Raw genomic sequence first — 18,444 nt, 5'->3', positions numbered from 1 at the left:
GACCGTAGGTGGGCTGAGTGAGAGTCTATAGTGGCCGACTGGACTGCTGGGGGAAAGAAAGGACTGCCGACAGCACTCCCAAGTGAAAAGGGACTGTCGGCAGTGGTGCTAAAGGGATGGGTGATTGCCGACAGAAGAGAAGAAGAGTAAAGGAGGGATGGGCTATGGTTTTGGCTCTGATACCGTGTAAGTTTAGAGAAGAAAAAGAGATAGGGAATGAGTGAGACCTCATTCCCTTTTATATTGATAATAATATGTAATTACAGGAGTGCCATTAGGCATAAATTATGGGCCAGCCCATTACATCAATCAAGGGAAAATAAAATCAAATAAGAATAAAATATAGCAAATATTATTTCCTATTCTAACATATTCTAACACCTTTGCTGTGAAGAGGTAGATTCCCATGACTTGAACCAGCACCACAGCGCTGGGAGCAGATAGAACTTGCCATCACTGCAGGTGACAACCTCTACTTATGAATTTTACATTATTGACCTGGAAAAACCCCAAGTGATGAATAAGGTACCCAAATAATAATAATTTGGGAGTGGCACCTGCTAAAAAGTGAATTCAGTTAATGAAGAGGCATCCCATGGCCTAATTCCTTTGACAGCTCTGTTAGGTTTCAGTTTCTTGGATTCTGTGTCGTCTGTAGTTTTTTTTCTCTCTTTTTTATCTTCATCTTCCAAGCACCCACAAAATAAGAAGGAAACAGACAAAATTCCTTTGCATTTTAGATGAGATCTAGCTTCTGAAAATTTCATTGTCGCACTTTAATAACACTGTAGTACAGTACTGTATTGACAACGGTGTTCCTCATCAATATATAAATTTGATTCCATACTATAATCTATATCTCAACAATCCGTCTAAAGGCTTTCAGAGATATAGTCCCCACAACTACAAGTGTTTTAAGAGCTCTGCTGAGTTGTAAGGAGAAAAATTCACTGCATTACTTGGTTGCTTCAAATTTTGAATTATGAACGAAATAAAATGTCGATGATATTTTACAGGATGACTAAGGAAAGAAAACATTTAAGGTGGCAGGTAATAGCCTAATAGGCAAAGCATCAGATGAAAAAATTGGAATAAAAAATTGATATAATTTCTATTACTTGTAAGTCATTTGATATATCATACCACATTGTGACAGATAGATTACCCTTTTATGACAGAAACAGCGAAGGTATAGTAATGGTAGAGGCAAAATACAAGACTGATGAAGTAGAAAGAACCTGCCTCCTTCCAAAGTTATCTGATACAAGGCCCCATGAGTATGCTCCCACTAGCATGCCACCAAAAACGACTGTGGTTATCAGGCTCTCCTCGCTAGATGAGAGTGACCACTCATACTTAACTGCTGGTCCAATGAAAGAGAGAATCATTACTTCCATCGCCTCTGCAACCCAACCGAGCCCAGCATAAGCAAGCACAAGACATTGGAATTTCCCAAATCCCATGGTAGAAAGTGCATGATCTATTGTGTACACAGGTCTGGGCTCTGCCATCTAGGGAACCAAATAAAAAGTACATAAGACCTCATAATTTAAAAGTATGCAAAAAATGTATCCAAAAACCTTTACTAACTTAAAGCTCATTTGCAGTGGCAGGGTTCACATATCATCTTCCACTACAATCTTCACTATTAACTGGTACACTATCCATAGTGACGACTAGCACCACTGCCGGAAAAAATTATATATATATATATATATTATACCGACTGCCAATGACCTTGCACACTAAAGACAGTCAGTTACAATGCTAATTTAGTTTCCTCATGTCAGGGTCCACACTTCTCAGGGAAACCTTCTCCACTTATTTTTTTATCATACATTCTAATTTCAAAAAGTTACCCCCTTGAGCAAATAAAACAACCAAACATGTTTTATGTCATATAATATAAAAGGCGATGCTTCTCTCCAGTGCTTCAGTTAATAGAGTGTATAATATTAAGGAAGACACCTCCTTATGATTCTGTTTGCAGTACAAGATTAGATTTATCAGTGACAATTCTGACCTCTTCAACGCTGGAATATAACTCCTTTATTATTTCTCAAATGCCAGAGTCCAGAATACAGCCTGAAAGTGCTACTTTATAAATCTCATTTGAGGAAAAATATTTAATACTATACAGCATATCAAACTTCTCAAAAAGCATAGAGTCCTCATTTTAATGAAAAGTAGGATTTCAAAGAAGCCATAAAGTGACGTGGGACATCCACATAAAGCTAAGATGCTAGATAAATCCAAGATCTTATTTCTTTTCCAATCTCCTAGAGTTGTAAACGAATTGAGTCCAGCCAAGTAGTAGGTTATTTAAGCTTGGCTTGAAAACTTAATGAGACTTGACTCAAGTCTCATTAAGTCACTTGAGGTTCAGAATTTACCATGCATCTAACAACAAAAAATTTAAAAATACATAAATATATATATTGGTTTTATATTTTTCCTTCTTTTTACCATGGATGGAAAAACAGTGCATGTTGCAGAATAACTTTGCTCACCAGTCCCAACATCACTGGAATAGGAAGACAATTGAGTATTTGCAATTATGAACAAGAGCATCAAATCACTTATTTTTCTTTCAAATGATTGAAAAACGCTGAAATACTGAACGGTAATATTTCTCTAAAAGCTTAGAAATGGACACAAATGTATTCTGCCTTTATAACAGTGCAGAAGATTAATGACTTATTAAAAAAACAGTATTGAAGAATAATGATGACCAATTACTTTAAAGATGCAACAAAACAAATATAAAAAATAAAATGACATACATTAGTAAAAGCTGCACTAAGAACATTTTATGTGTTTCAAAGCACTAGTCAAATCATTTTGATTGAATTGCAGGTGCATCCGTTATTCAAGTTCAGTAGCTTCAACAGCAGCACAAGGAATCACAATTTTGTTCAATTTCAGCATAGAAGAGCCGAACTTTTTAAAATCGATTACCCTTAGGGTTTTTCTAACAAAATTCAATGCAGTGCTTTAAGTAACCAGAAAAGTCAGGGCTGCAATTTACCCAACGATTATTGTAGATACCTCCTTACATGCCACCTGTCATAGACATTCTTGCAATGGTGTGTGCCTTGTAGATCCAAATATAGGCCTCCATGTGTCAACCTTTAAGGGAAACACGTAGGTCCATGGTCACACCAAATAAGCTTAAAGGAATCTAGCCCATGACTTCTCTATCACGGAGGCTAATTTGCACATTCCATGAACTTGTTACTGCAGTGGTCATACCCTACACATTGCTTCACTACAATGGTCATTGCACTGCACAACTCCCAAACCAGGGCCAAGAAGTTGGGCCTTGGTATGTTGAATCATTTGGCACGCATCGTGCAACTCTAGGGAATTGGAGACTAGAAATGCAAGTTTTGTTGTTGTGCTGCAACCCGACACAAGTCAAGTTGCCTTGGCCCAACCCAAAGGAGGTAAAGACCTTGCCACTGAACTTGCTCTAGAAACTTCCTAAAGACAGTGTTTCCTGCCAAGAGACAATTCTAAAGTCAATCTAAATCATGACAAGTCTAATGGTTTATATAAGATATGGTGACATTCTTGGGTATTCAGAGGCTGTTTGCGAACTCCCAACAAAGCCAGATTTTACCTTAAAAAGCCAATAAGCTGGTTTTCCATCAGCTAAAAAAGCTAGATGTCACATCAATTTTTTCACTCACAAAAAAATTGTTGTTTTAGCAACTTCCCAAATACACTACATCTTTTTTAGCTCCTAAAAAGGCCAAAAAGCACAAAAAAGCCAACCCGAAACAACCACTCAGTTAAGGCCACATGCTCAACATCTATATATAGATGACTCTACTCCCTTTAATCATAAGAACAAGACACGCATTACTTGAAATTGAGTTCTTCACTCGAGCTATGTACTTTGAACTCAGGTTCCCCTCCCTCTCTCTGTTTGGACTCTTTCCTCTCTTCTAGACGGCCTCTCTGTCTCTCTAATACTTCTAACACGAGAACCATGGATATTTCTAAGAAGGTGATATGTCCGCGTCAGATACCAACACTCTTCGAACACGTGTCCGAATTCTTTTTTAGTATCCTTAATTAAAAATAAAAATCTTAATTTCGGACACATGTCCTACACTCATTTTGCAACATGTTCGTCACTTCTTGGACATTTGTTAGCATATAGTTTTCAAAATTTGAGAATTGGACATAAATATCTTATATCTTGAAAAATATATATAATTATTAAGAATAATCCTATAGAAATTTCACATAAAATTAAATGAAACATGAAAAAGAGACGTAAATGTATTAGTAAATGTCTACGAAGGATGAGGCGAATGTTACAATTATATATGTTTGCCATAGTCTAAAAATTCATGTAAGAGAATTAGACACAAGTTTCTTTAGTATAAAATAATTATATAATTTTTTTTTTTTATATATTAAGCACATATACAACTATATAATATAATATAATATAATATATTCATAGATAATATCATATCAAAATATAATAATTTGTGGCGTGTCTGAACTGTATCCATGTCTTACTTTTTTGGAATTTTCCATGTCGACGTGTCCGTGACATGTTGTATCCGTGTCCCGTGTTCATGTCTACGCTTTGTAGCTTCTAACGTGTTTTGTCACTGTGCAGTGATAGTATGATCAGTTTTCCATATAATTTGGCAAATTTGCTTTGGAGGTGATACCTAGCAGCAGAAAGCATGAGCAATGTGTAGCCTCCCTTCTAAGATGTTGAAATTTACTATCTAGAGCCTATGTTTCTAGAGTTTTATGCTTCGAATTCTATTTGTGAATGTTTCTTGTGTGAATTCAAGCAGTTTTGGTTGTTGGGATTACAAAACTGTGTGGAGAACTGTAAGGAAGCAGAGAGGATCAAAAGAGGCAGAGCCTCTATTCAAATAAAAACGAAAGAGAAAGTAAAAAGCAGAAGAACATGATGAATCTTTAAACCCTTTGATACCATGTAAGTGTTTTCTGAATTGGATCGAATGATTTATTCATCTCACTTGAGGTGCATATAGAGATTACAACATATGCGTATGTACACACATTATACCTAAACACAAGCCTGTAATAAAACCCTAATAAATGCAATCAACTATTCCATTTATACAAGGTCAAAGGAGAGCTAATCAAGGATAATCTCTAACAAGAACTTAAATCCTTATCGTACAAATCATGAAATATTTTAACCATTTGTTTGGTTTCCCTCATTCTCAAATGTTGCGCTTGGATCATTGATTTAAATAAGAATTTGAAAAGGGCAAGGGAAATGGAAAAAATTAACATATATTTCATTCACATTTTCCTAACCATCTCTATTTTCCTTTCCAAATTGCTACCCAAATTCATGATCTTTCCGTTTTAACTAATATTCCATTCACATTTCCCTAATATTTTCCCTTTTCCTTTCTAAAACACTACCCAAATCCATAATCTTTACATTTTAACTTACTAGAAGCGATGGTGCGCACGACGTGTACACATATGATCATTTTGTTTCATAAAATAAAAATGTAAACTATGATTAAATTCAAAATCTAAAAATTGAAATGAATTTGGAAAATTCAAAAGTTGAGAGATTTGAAAAAAAAAAAAAATTGAATTTAGGCCTCGTTTGAGAACTAAGTATTTTAGCCAAAAAGCTAAAAAGTCACTATAAGTTGTCACATCACTCTCTCTATTTTTCTGCACATCTTTTCGTAAAAAGCCAAAAAGTTACTAAAATAACAAGTTTCCAAACGAGGCCTTAAACTGCCCACATAACTAATATAGGGATATTTTTGGAAAACCAAAATTATGAAACATAAACACCATGGGAAGACAGAAAATTCTATTTCTACACACCAATTCTTCTCACTCTACACACTTAATGAAAAATTTTTTAATTACATTTTTATCCTAAAATAAAAATACCAAAATACCCCTTATCTTCCACATCCAAGACCCTAATTTCCAAACCACTCAAAAATTTCTAACCCTAACCAGTCACCGCACCACCACCGTTGCCACTGGCCTCCTCCCTTGACCACCTCAATCACTTCTGTCATCTCCCTCACCTCATGATGGCCCATCCCTACAACCCCTACCATTGCGATCTCCGCCATCACGATTACGCCTTCCATTATATGTGCGTGCACAAGAGAGGGAGGTGAGATCAAGGGATGGGGTTGGAGGTCACAATTATGGTGCCGATGGGTGGAGATAGTGGCGGCTAACACTAGGGAGAAGCTGGGCGACGGCGGCAAAGGATGAGGAAGTAGGGTTCACCAATTATAGATGGCTACTGAGGGAGGTGACTGAGAGTGAAGGGGGTTAGGGAAATGGCAACTGCAAAGGGAGAAGGTAGTGTTGGCACCGATGCTGCCTATGACGGTGGAGGTGGCGACAGTGGCTAGTTAAGGTTAGAGATTAGGGTTAGTGTTAGAAGAATGAAGAAGAGGGTATTTTTAGTATAATGGGTTGTGTACTGAGTAAAACATTTTTTTTTTCAAATTTTTTGTGTGAACTAAAATATGATGTGCACAGAGATGAAAGGGTGCGTGAAAATAGAATTTCCCTAGAAAGACTTCACTTTATAGTAGTACAGATATTTCATTCACATTTCCTTAACATTTTACCTTTCCAAATCACTACCCAAATCCAAATCCATGATCTTTCCATTTGAACTAATATTTCATTCACATTTCTCTAGAATTTTCATTTCCCTTTTTCTTTTCCAAATCACTACCCAAATTCATTCATATTTCTCTAAAATTTCCATTTTTTTTTTCCTTTTCCCCCAAATTCATAATTCAAACACATCAAAAAGAACCAATACGAGAATTGAGTGGAACGTGCAGTAAAAATTAATGGAATTACAGGTAAGACAAGCTGTTGATCTGGAGTTTACAAAAAGTGCTCTTACGCATATATATATATATATACACATGCATATATGTATATGAGATATGTTACATCCCTTAATTGAAACCCCCAATTCCATCCCAATGACGTGGCTAAACCAATGTGAAGTGATCTCACACTCCTCTCTTATCTTTATTCCCCTAATTGCACATCATTGGGGTAAAATTGGGGGACAAAATTAGGCGATAAATCATTTTTCATATATATATGTGTGTGTGTGTATAGCTGGCATGGAATCTTAATGCAACATAAAACAACATGGATAATCAAATAGATAGACAGATAGATATAGTACCTGTTCCTGGTAGTTCATTTGGTTACAAGGCAGAGTAGGTTGAGGGAGGGAGGGAGGGAAGGAGGGAGGGAGGAAATGTGAGAAGTGAAGTGTACCTACAAATTATAGAAAAGAGAACTAGTATAGTGGAGTGTAGTACTAGTAGTAGTAGATAGAAACTAGACAGAAACGGACTACTGGTATTCTTCGTATTTGTATTCTTAGAACCGAACAGCAGCAGCAGCAAGCAAAAGATGACTTTCCCTTTCCCTTTTCTCTTAGAAACAATGTATTAGTATTATTTGTGATTTGATCACATGGGATGGGGTCGTGATTTGATCACATGGGATGGGGTCGTGATTTTCTTATTTATTACTTTTTGAGGATATTGATAGCGGTGGGGATTCATTGTAGGACGGACTTCACCCTATGTGGTTATCATTTTTTAAAAATAGTTTTTAAAAAATTTTATTTTTTTATTTTTCGTACTTTTTTATTTTTAGTAAATTTTTTTAATATTTTGAGTAATTTTTTTAATTTTTAAATATACTTAACATACATATACCTAAAAAGTAAAAAAAAAATTGATAATTTTTTTTTAAAAATTTCCTAAATATAAAAAATATAAAAAAATATATATATATATATGACAATTTAGTACATTTTTGTATTTTTATATATTTATTAATTTTTAAAAATATTTTTTTACAAATTTTTTATTTTTTAGATACATCTAAAAAAGTAAAAAATATTTAAAATTTTAAAAATATTCACTAAAAATAAAAAAAATATAAAAATTAAAAAATTTAATTTAAAAAATTCAAACCAAACACACTAAATTTCTTTTTCTTTTATGAGGCGGTGGAACTTGGACGGAGGTGGAGGAAGAGAGCGACTTGCTGACAAGTATTGCTTTGCTTGCTTTAACGTGTACGCATCAATTTCTTTATCATCACTCCCCATGTAATCTTTTACTGCTTTATACAAACAAACCACCCCAAATCGGATAATTATGATGGATAGAGAAGGCCGGTAAGGTATCATCTTAGGTACTTAGGGAATATGATGAGGTATATTAAGGGTTGGTTTGATATGTTCAAAAAAAAGTTAAAAAATTAAAAAGTTATCAAAAAATTAAAAAGTTATCACTATTTACTAAAAAAATATTAAAAAATTAATATACAAATATTAATTTGAATGGTAAATTAATATAAAAGTTCAACTTTTCCCACCCATCAACGTACTGACGTCAGCCACCTGCAATGAAAGGAAAAATAATAATAATAACACGTGTACATTCAATAAATTGAATGGTAAAGTTAGGCTTGTGGGGGCTCACCATGGGTCTCATTTTGATAATTCGAACCGTTTAATATGTAGAACTCGTCTAGTACCATATGCCTGTAAAAATCACGTCTATCGAATATCGCTAACTACAGATCAAATCAGTTTTGTATAAAAATTACATGGTATTATAGTTAATAGTTGACAAAAAAAACTAACATGATCAGATAGCTATCGATATCTAATTAATGTGATTTTTTACAAGTATATAATGATCGACGAGTTCTACACAATGAACGGTTCCGATTAGAAAAGCGGGGCCCGTGGTGGGCCTCCACGGGTCGAACAACACCGTCAAATCAAAACCCGAAAAGGAGGCAATCTTTTCTCATGTATTCACTAAGCCAACTATAATGTTCCCATCCGTACGGCCTACTACATATCTTCTCCTACACACTTCTTTACATAATTTTTTAATACACATTTTTTCATAAAAAGTTAAAAAGTTATCCCAAACATCCATATTTTGTTCCTCAACTTTATTTTAGTATCTCTTCGCTTTATTTTTTTTGGTTTTAGTTCATGCTAGGGGGTTAGTCTATCATCTCATCGTGTAGATTATTAGTTTTGTTAGCTTTTTCACCTATTCGCACATGTTTTCTTTACTTTATTAAAACAACATGTGTTAGGCTTTGTTTAATAATGTAAGGCGCATGCACTATTTAGTATTTTCCCCATTCTACTTGCTACTTTCTCTTTCTACATAAACATCATATTAGTATCACGGAGGCTGATTTGCACATTCCATGAACTTGTTACTGCAGTGGTCATACCCTACACATTGCTTCACTACAATGGTCATTGCACTGCACAACTCCCAAACCAGGGCCAAGAAGTTGGGCCCTGGTATGTCGAATCATTTGGCACGCATCATGCAACTCTAGGGAATTGGAGACTAGAAATGCAAGTTTTGTTGTTGTGCTGCAACCCAACACAAGTCAAGTTGCCTTGGCCCAACCCAAAGGAGGTAAAGACCTTGCCACTGAACTTGCTCTAGAAACTTCCTAAAGACATTGTTTCCTGCCAAGAGACAATTCTAAAGTCAATCTAAATCATGACAAGTCTAATGGTTTATATAAGATATGGTGACATTCTTGGGTATTCAGAGGCTGTTTGCGAACTCCCAAAAAAGCCAGATTTTAGCTTAAAAAGCCAATAAGCTGGTTTTCCATCAGCTAAAAAAGCTAGATGTCACATCAATTTTTTCACTCACAAAAAAATTGTTGTTTTAGCAACTTCCCAAATACACTACATCTTTTTTAGCTCCTAAAAAGGCCAAAAAGCACAAAAAAGCCAACCCGAAACAACCACTCAGTTAAGGCCACATGCTTAACATCTATATATAGATGACTCTACCCCCTTTAATCATAAGAACAAGACACGCATTACTTGAAATTGAGTTCTTCACTCGAGCTATGTACTTTGAACTCAGGTTCCCCTCCCTCTCTCCGTTTGGACTCTTTCCTCTCTTCTAGACGGCCTCTCTGTCTCTCTAATACTTCTAACCCGAGAACCATGGATATTTCTAAGAAGGTGATATGTCCGCGTCAGATACCAACACTCTTCGAACACGTGTCCGAATTCTTTTTTAGTATCCTTAATTAAAAATAAAAATCTTAATTTCGGACACATGTCCTACACTCATTTTGCAACATATAGTTTTCAAAATTTGAGAATTGGACATAAATATCTTATATCTTGAAAAATATATATAATTATTAAGAATAATCCTATAGAAATTTCACACAAAATTAAATGAAACATGAAAAAGAGACATAAATGTATTAGTAAATGGCTACGAAGGATGAGGCGAATGTTACAATTATATATGTTTGCCATAGTCTAAAAATTCATGTAAGAGAATTAGACACAAGTTTCTTTAGTATAAAATAATTATTTAATTTTTTTTTATATATATTAAGCACATATACAACTATATAATATAATATAATATATTCATAGATAATATCATATCAAAATATAATAATTTGTGGCGTGTCTGAACTGTATCCATGTCTTACTTTTTTGGAATTTTCCATGTCGACGTGTCCGTGACATGTTGTATCCGTGTCCCGTGTTCATGTCTATGCTTTGTAGCTTCTAACGTGTTTTGTCACTGCGCAGTGATAGTATGATCAGTTTTCCATATAATTTGGCAAATTTGCTTTGGAGGTGATACCTAGCAGCAGAAAGCATGAGCAATGTGTAGCCTCCCTTCTAAGATGTTGAAATTTACTATCTAGAGCCTATGTTTCTAGAGTTTTATGCTTCGAATTCTATTTGTGAATGTTTCTTGTGTGAATTCAAGCAGTTTTGGTTGTTGGGATTACAAAACTGTGTGGAGAACTGTAAGGAAGCAGAGAGGATCAAAAGAGGCAGAGCCTCTATTCAAATAAAAACGAAAGAGAAAGTAAAAAGCAGAAGAACATGATGAATCTTTAAACCCTTTGATACCATGTAAGTGTTTTCTGAATTGAATCGAATGATTTATTCATCTCACTTGAGGTGCATATAGCGATTACAACATATGCGTATGTACACACATTATACCTAAACACAAGCCTGTAATAAAACCCTAATAAATGCAATCAACTATTCCATTTATACAAGGTCAAAGGAGAGCTAATCAAGGATAATCTCTAACAAGAACTTAAATCCTTGTCGTACAAATCATGAAATATTTTAACCATTTGTTTGGTTTCCCTCATTCTCAAATGTTGCGCTTGGATCATTGATTTAAATAAGAATTTGAAAAGGGCAAGGGAAATGGAAAAAATTAACTTATATTTCATTCACATTTTCCTAACCATCTCTATTTTCCTTTCCAAATTGCTACCCAAATTCATGATCTTTCCATTTTAACTAATATTCCATTCACATTTCCCTAACATTTTCCCTTTTCCTTTCTAAAACACTACCAAATCTATAATCTTTACATTTTAACTTACTAGAAGCGATGGTGCGCACGATGTGTACACATATGATCATTTTGTTTCATAAAATAAAAATGTAAACTATGATTAAATTCAAAATCTAAAAATTGAAATGAATTTGGAAAATTCAAAAGTTGAGAGATTTGAAAAAAAAAAAAAATTGAATTTAGGCCTCGTTTGAGAACTAAGTATTTTAGCCAAAAAGCTAAAACGTCACTATAAGTTGTCACATCACTCTCTCTATTTTTCTGCACATCTTTTCGTAAAAAGCCAAAAAGTTACTAAATAACATGTTTCCAAATGAGGCCTTAAACTACCCACATAACTAATATAGAGATATTTTTGGAAAACCAAAATTATGAAACATAAACACCATGGGAAGACAGAAAATTCTATTTCTACACACCAATTCTTCTCACTCTACACACTTAATGAAATTTTTTTTAATTACATTTTTATCCTAAAATAAAAATACCAAAATACCCCTTATCTTCCACATCCAAGACCCTAATTTCCAAACCACTCAAAAATTTTTAACCCTAACCAGTCACCGCACCACCACCGCCACCACTGGCTTCCTCCCTTGACCACCTCAATCACTTCTGTCATCTCCCTCACCTCATGATGGCCCATCCCTACAACCCCTACCATTGCGATCTCCGCCATCACGATTACGCCTTCCATTATATGTGCGTGCACAAGAGAGAGAGAGAGAGAGAGAGAGAGAGGGGGGAGGTGAGATCAAGGGGAGGGGTTGGAGGTCACAATTATGGTGCCGATGGGTGGAGATAGTGGCGGCTAACACTAGGGAGAAGCTGGGCGACGGCGGCAAAGGATGAGGAAGTAGGGTTCACCAGTTATAGATGGCTACCGAGGAAGGTGACTGAGAGTGAAGGGGGTTAGGGAAATGGCAACTGCAAAGGGAGAAGGTGGTGTTGGCACCGATGCTGCCTTTGACGGTGGAAGTGGCAACAGTGGCTAGTTAAGGTTAGAGATTAGGGTTAGTGTTGGAAGGTTGAAGAAGAGGGTATTTTTAGTATAATGGGTTGTGTACTGAGTAGAATATTTTTTTTTTCAAATTTTTTGTGTGAACTAAAATATGATGTGCACAGAGATGAAAGGGTGCACGGAAATAGAATTTCCCTAGAAAGACTTCACTTTATAGTAGTACAGATATTTCATTCACATTTCCTTAACATTTTACCTTTCCAAATCACTACCAAAATCCAAATCCATGATCTTTCCATTTGAACTTATATTTCATTCACATTTCTCTAGAATTTTCATTTCCCTTTTTCTTTTCCAAATCACTACCCAAATTCATTCATATTTCTCTAAAATTTCCATTTCTTTTTCCTTTTTCCCCAAATTCATAATTCAAACGCATCAAAAAGAACCAATACGAGAATTGAGTGGAATGTGCAGTAAAAATTAATGAAATTACAGGTAAGACAAGCTGTTGATCTGGAGTTTACAAAAAGTGCTCTTACGCATATATATATATACACATGCATATATGTATATGAGATATGTTACATCCCTTAATTGAAACCCCCAATTCCATCCCAATGACGTGGCTAAACCAATGTGAAGTGATCTCACACTCCTCTCTCATCTCTATTCCCCTAATTGCACATCATTGGGGTAAAATTGGGGGACAAAATTAGGCGATAAATCATTTTTCATATATATATATATGTGTGTGTGTGTGTGTGTATAGCTGGCATGGAATCTTAATGCAACATGAAACAACATGGATAATCAAATAGATAGACAGATAGATATAGTACCTGTTCCTGGTGGTTCATTTGGTTACAAGGCAGAGTAGGTTGAGGGAGGGAGGGAAGGAGGGAGGGAGGAAAGGTGAGAAGTGAAGTGTACCTACAAATTATAGAAAGAGAACTAGTATAGTGCAGTGTAGTACTAGTAGTGGTAGATAGAAACTAGACAGAAACAGACTACTGGTATTCTTCGTATTTGTATTCTCAGAACCGAGCAGCAGCAGCAAGCAAAAGATGACTTTCCCTTTACCTTTTCTCTTAGAAACAATGTATTAGTATTATTGGTGATTTGATCACATGGGATGGGGTCGTGATTTGATCACATGGGATGCGGTCGTCTTTTTCTTATTTATTATTTTTGGAGTACAGTGATAGCGGTGGGGATTCATATTGTAGGACGGACTTTACCTTATGTGGTTATTATTTTTTAAAAATAATTTTCAGAAAATTTTATTTTTTTATTTTTTGTATTTTTTTGTTTTTAATAATTTTTTTTAATATTTTAAATAATTTTTTTAATTTTTAAATATATCTAACATACATATACTTAAAAAGTTAAAAAAAAATTTGACAAAAACTTTTTAAAAATTCACTAAATACTAAAAATATATATATAAAAATATATATATATATATATATATATATATGACAATTCAGTATATTTTTATATTTTTATATATTTATTAATTTTTAAAAATATTTTTTTATAAATTTTTTATTTTTTAAATACATCTAAATAAGGTGCATCTAAAAAAATAAAAAATATTTAAAATTTTAAAAATATTCACAAAAAATTAAAAAATATAAAAATTCAAAAATTTAATTCAAAAATTCAAACTAAACACACTAAGGGTTGGTTTGGAATGTTCTAAAAAAATGTACTTTTTGACTTATTGGTTTATATGGGTTGGGTTTGGGTTGGGTTTAATGTGATGTGTTAGAGAGGTGATGTGATTTAAATAAGATGATGTGACTTAAATAGGATAGTGACTTTTTAATTTTTTGTATTATTTAATTTATGTCAAACCAACCCTAAATTTCTTTTTCTTTTTCTTTTATGTGGCGATGGAACTTGGACGGAGCCGGAGGAAGAGAGCGACTTGCTGACAAGTATGGCTTTGCTTGCTTTAACGTGTACGCATCAATTTCTTTATCATCACTCCCCCTGTAATCTTTTACTGCTTTATACAAACAAACCACCCCAAATCGGATAATTATGATTGATAGACAAGGCCGGTAAGGTATCATGATTAGGGAATATAATAAGGTATATTGAGGGTTGGTTTGACAAATTTAAAAAAAAATTAAAAAATTATCAAAAAATTAAAAATTTGTCACTATTTACTAAAAAAATTTTAAAAAATTAATATACAAATATTATTTTGAATGGTAAATTAATATAAAAGTTTAACTTTTTTCACCCATCAACGTACTGACGTCAACCACTTTCAATGAAAGGAAAAATAATAATAATAACACGTGTACATTCAATAAATTGAATGGTAAAGTTAGGCTTGTGAGGGTTCACCATAGGTCTCGTTTTGATAATCCGAACCGTTTAATATGTAGAACTAGTCTAGTACTATATGCCTGTAAAAATCACGTCTATCGAATATTGCTAATTACAGATCAAATCAGTTTTGTATAAAAATTACATGGTATTATAGTTAATAGTTGACAAAAAAAACTAATATGATCAGATAGCTATCGATATCTAATTAATGTGATTTTTTATAAGTATATAGTGATCGACGAGTTCTACACAATGAACGGTTCTGATTAGAAAAGCGGGACCCGTGGTGGGCCCCCATGGGCCGAACAACACCGTCGAATCAAAACCTGAAAAGGAGACAATCTTTTCCCATATATTCACCAAGCCAACTATAGTGTTCTCATCCGTACAGCGTACTACATATCTTCTCCTACACACTTCTTTACACAATTTTTTAATACACATTTTTCTATAAAAAGTTAAAAAATTATCCCAAACATCCATATTTTGTTCCTCAACTTTATTTTAGTATCTCTTCACTTTATTTTTTTTGGTTTTAGTTCATGCTAGGGGGTTAGTCTATCATCTCATCGTGTAGATTATTATTTTTGTTAGCTTTTTCGCCTATTCTCACATGTTTTCTTTACTTTATTAAAACAACATGTGTTAGGCTCTGTTTAATAATGTAAGGAGCATGCATTATTTAGTATTTGTCCCATTTTACTTGTTACTTTCTCTTTGTACATAAACATCATATTAGTAGCCTTGAACCAAGCTTAGGGTCATTACATGCATGATTAGTTGTATATTAGATCATATTTAATTTATGTATTGCATGAAAGACACTTAAGTGGGCATACAGGTAAGTCCTCTCATGTGACGCCCCAAAAATCAAGAACATCAAAGAATATATATTAACAAATAAATATAGGGTTTTTCTAAGATTACAAGTCTAGGAAACGTCACTAATGAGTTCTTTGGTTAATAACCAAGTAAGATCCCAAGAAAGATCGAAGGAGTCAATATAGCCTCCCTTCAAAGTGCAATATCCTTAGATAACAAAGCTACATTTTTAACATATCTTAACAAGATATTAATACAGGGTCTACATAAATTGACGAAATGATAAGGATAAGTTCACAATATATATATATATATATATAGATATATAGATATATAAGTAAAATAATAATTATTGGAGATAAGTTTTAATTACATCAAGAGTTTAAATATTACAATTCCAAACAAGATTACAAAACGGGACTTAACAAAACTAGTTTCTAATTCTTCTAGGGTAGCCATATATCTTCAAATGCTTTGGCTTCATCTTCGACCGACTAATTGTCTTCAATGCCTAGCATGAAACGCCATGAGTTTTGAATGCCCAGTAAACTCACACTCACCCTATCTATTTTTCCCAATCCAATACCCAATCATATTTACAATAAACAATATAGCATGATAATCAGGTAAACAAGGAAATGGTTACAAAGTTAGGTCTTAGTAATCTAGAAATCCCCCAAAGAGATTTCATCCTCCCAATCGCAAAAATTGGACTCGAATTATTCAGTATGCCCCCTTTTTTTGCTGCTTTGCAGGCCTTATCCTGGATGCCTACAACAGTTACGTACTGCATAGTGACAACTGAGGACCTCAAAAAAGACAGTAAAAATAAAGGCCTTGCCCATAACCTCTTCCAACCTTATTCGCCATAAATACGCAGGGTCCAAATACGATCAGTCCATTCAAAAGTTCTAAGCTAACTATTTATGCAAGATTTAACCTTCAATTAGAGAATACGTTCATCAATTCATACTTGAAATTAACATATTATCATCTCGTCATTATTCAAGTGATCGAAAACTCAATACCACCCCATCTAGTTTTGTTTTAGGTTAAGGTTAGAACAAACTATTGAGACAATAAACTCTACATAAGCATGAGCATTATAAAAGCACCATTGTAAAGAAATATATTTACAAACATATGTAAAAGTCATACCAAGGCTCAACAAGTGATGACAAGCACTTTCAAGAAATGAAGAACATGAATCATTAATAAGAAAATAAATTTCTAGATTCGGTTCACTTTAAATATCACAATTAAAGAGGCATTTTCAAATTTTCCGAACTCAGAATTTCTATGGTTCGTAGATAATTTTATCTATTTTGTAGATCATCTTTCAAAAATGGGATAGCTTTCTTATACTTTTAGGTATTAAAGAAATGTTCCAGCACAGTCCAGATTCATCGACTGTTATGAAAATCAGATTTTCTCTTAAACCACCCACTCTTTTTCAATAAAACTATTTTTACTTGAAATCTAACACTTTAGGGAATGTTTTGACATAACAATGAGGTCAATAGGATTTTTTACATTTTTCTAGAATCTTTGAAAGTGGGCTAAAAATACAGCTTGCCAACACCCTCAGCCGTGCATACAATTCAAACACACCCTACATCCCAGAAGCAACTCACGCTGGCGAAACGGCCGCATGAAGCTCCGAGTATCACCTTCGACGATTCTGATCGTATCGGCATAATAGTTCCCCACATTGATCCATTGGTCATTGAACTACGTGTCAACTGATTTACTATCGAGCGCGTTCTCATAGACCAGGGAAGTACTTCTAAGGTTATGTATTACAAGACTTTCATCAAACTTGGCTTAAACGAATCAGACTTGTCTCCGGCTCCTTATCCATAATTCGGCTTCAACGCAAATCCAGAATATCCATTGGGAAAAATCATACTACCCGTCCGAGCAGGCTCCCGAACAGTGGATGTGAAATTCTTGGTCGTCAGGCTGCCTTCGCCATACAATCTCATCATAGGGCGAACTTCGTTGCATACTATGCGGCTGTCTCAAGCACCTATCATCAGCTTCTGCACTTCTTGATAGAATACGGCATCGAGCAGATCCGTGGTTCCCAACAACCGGCACAAGTATGCTATCTCCTCTTCGGAAAGACGCCAAAGGATTTGCAAGTTAATTCCATCGAGGTGCCAGATCGTGAAAGCCTCGACGATGTCGGGCGGCTCTCGAATGAGAAAGCCACGGAAGACTTAGACCGAATTGAGATTGACGGCAATCCAGCGAGATTCTTCATGGTCGGCGCCTCCCTGAATCAAGCCGACAAACAGCAGCTAGTATCCTTCCTGCACAATAATCTTGATGTATTTGCATGGACTCCATATGAAATGCCGGGCGTCGACCCAACTATTTCTGAGCATCGTTTGAATGTCGACCCTAAGTGTAAGCAGATCGTTCAGAAAAGTCGGCGATCTGCTGCAGAGCACACTACTGCCGTGATTGAAGAGATTGATCGGCTGCTTGATGCAGGGGCAATCAAGGAGTTACCTACCCCACATGGCTCTCTAATACTGTAGTTATGAAGCAGAAGAATGGTACATGGCGAGTCTGCGTTGATTTCACAGACCTAAACAAAGCCTGCCCCAAAGACTGTTTTCCTCTCCCAAGGATAGACTAACTAGTAGATGCTGCAGCACGCCATCAGCGCATGAGTTTCCTTGATGCTTACAGAGGCTACCATCAAATTGCCATGTATCCAGAGGACCAGGAGAAAACTGCATTCCTCACCCCAAGAGAAACCTACTGCTATAAGGTTATGCATTTTGGGCTGAAGAACGCCGGGGCAACCTACTAGAGACTAGTCACCACCATGTTTAAAAAGTAACTCGATCG

General features: G+C 34.8%; 1 protein-coding gene across 9 annotated transcripts in view; it reads right to left on the bottom strand.

Annotated features, from left to right (window-relative positions):
• LOC114322838 (organic cation/carnitine transporter 7) overlaps positions 1–13,628 on the bottom strand; it is a 33,074-nt gene extending 19,446 nt beyond the window's left edge. For 2 of the 9 annotated variants that reach the window (XM_082920753.1, XM_082920760.1), the window contains exons 1-3: positions 13,426–13,570; positions 13,257–13,347; positions 1,239–1,511 (exon numbers count right to left, since the gene is read on the bottom strand). In XM_082920753.1, the coding sequence (XP_082776879.1) occupies positions 1,239–1,511; positions 13,257–13,274 (291 nt within the window). In that variant the 5' untranslated portion in view covers positions 13,275–13,347; positions 13,426–13,570. Of the gene's footprint in view, positions 1–1,238; positions 1,512–2,023; positions 2,081–4,536; positions 4,632–7,210; positions 7,533–13,256 lie in introns of those variants that run through there. The other 7 variants (XM_082920756.1, XM_028270265.2, XM_082920755.1 and 4 more) reach the window with 6 other exon arrangements.
• Positions 13,629–18,444: the final 4,816 nt, after the last annotated feature.

Source organism: Camellia sinensis, chromosome 3, assembly GCF_055761805.1.
Source record: "Camellia sinensis isolate YWXY chromosome 3, ASM5576180v1, whole genome shotgun sequence".
NCBI lineage: Eukaryota > Viridiplantae > Streptophyta > Magnoliopsida > Ericales > Theaceae > Camellia > Camellia sinensis.
The sequence above is the reverse complement of the archived record's forward strand: the minus strand, read 5'-3'. Positions and strand labels throughout refer to the sequence as shown.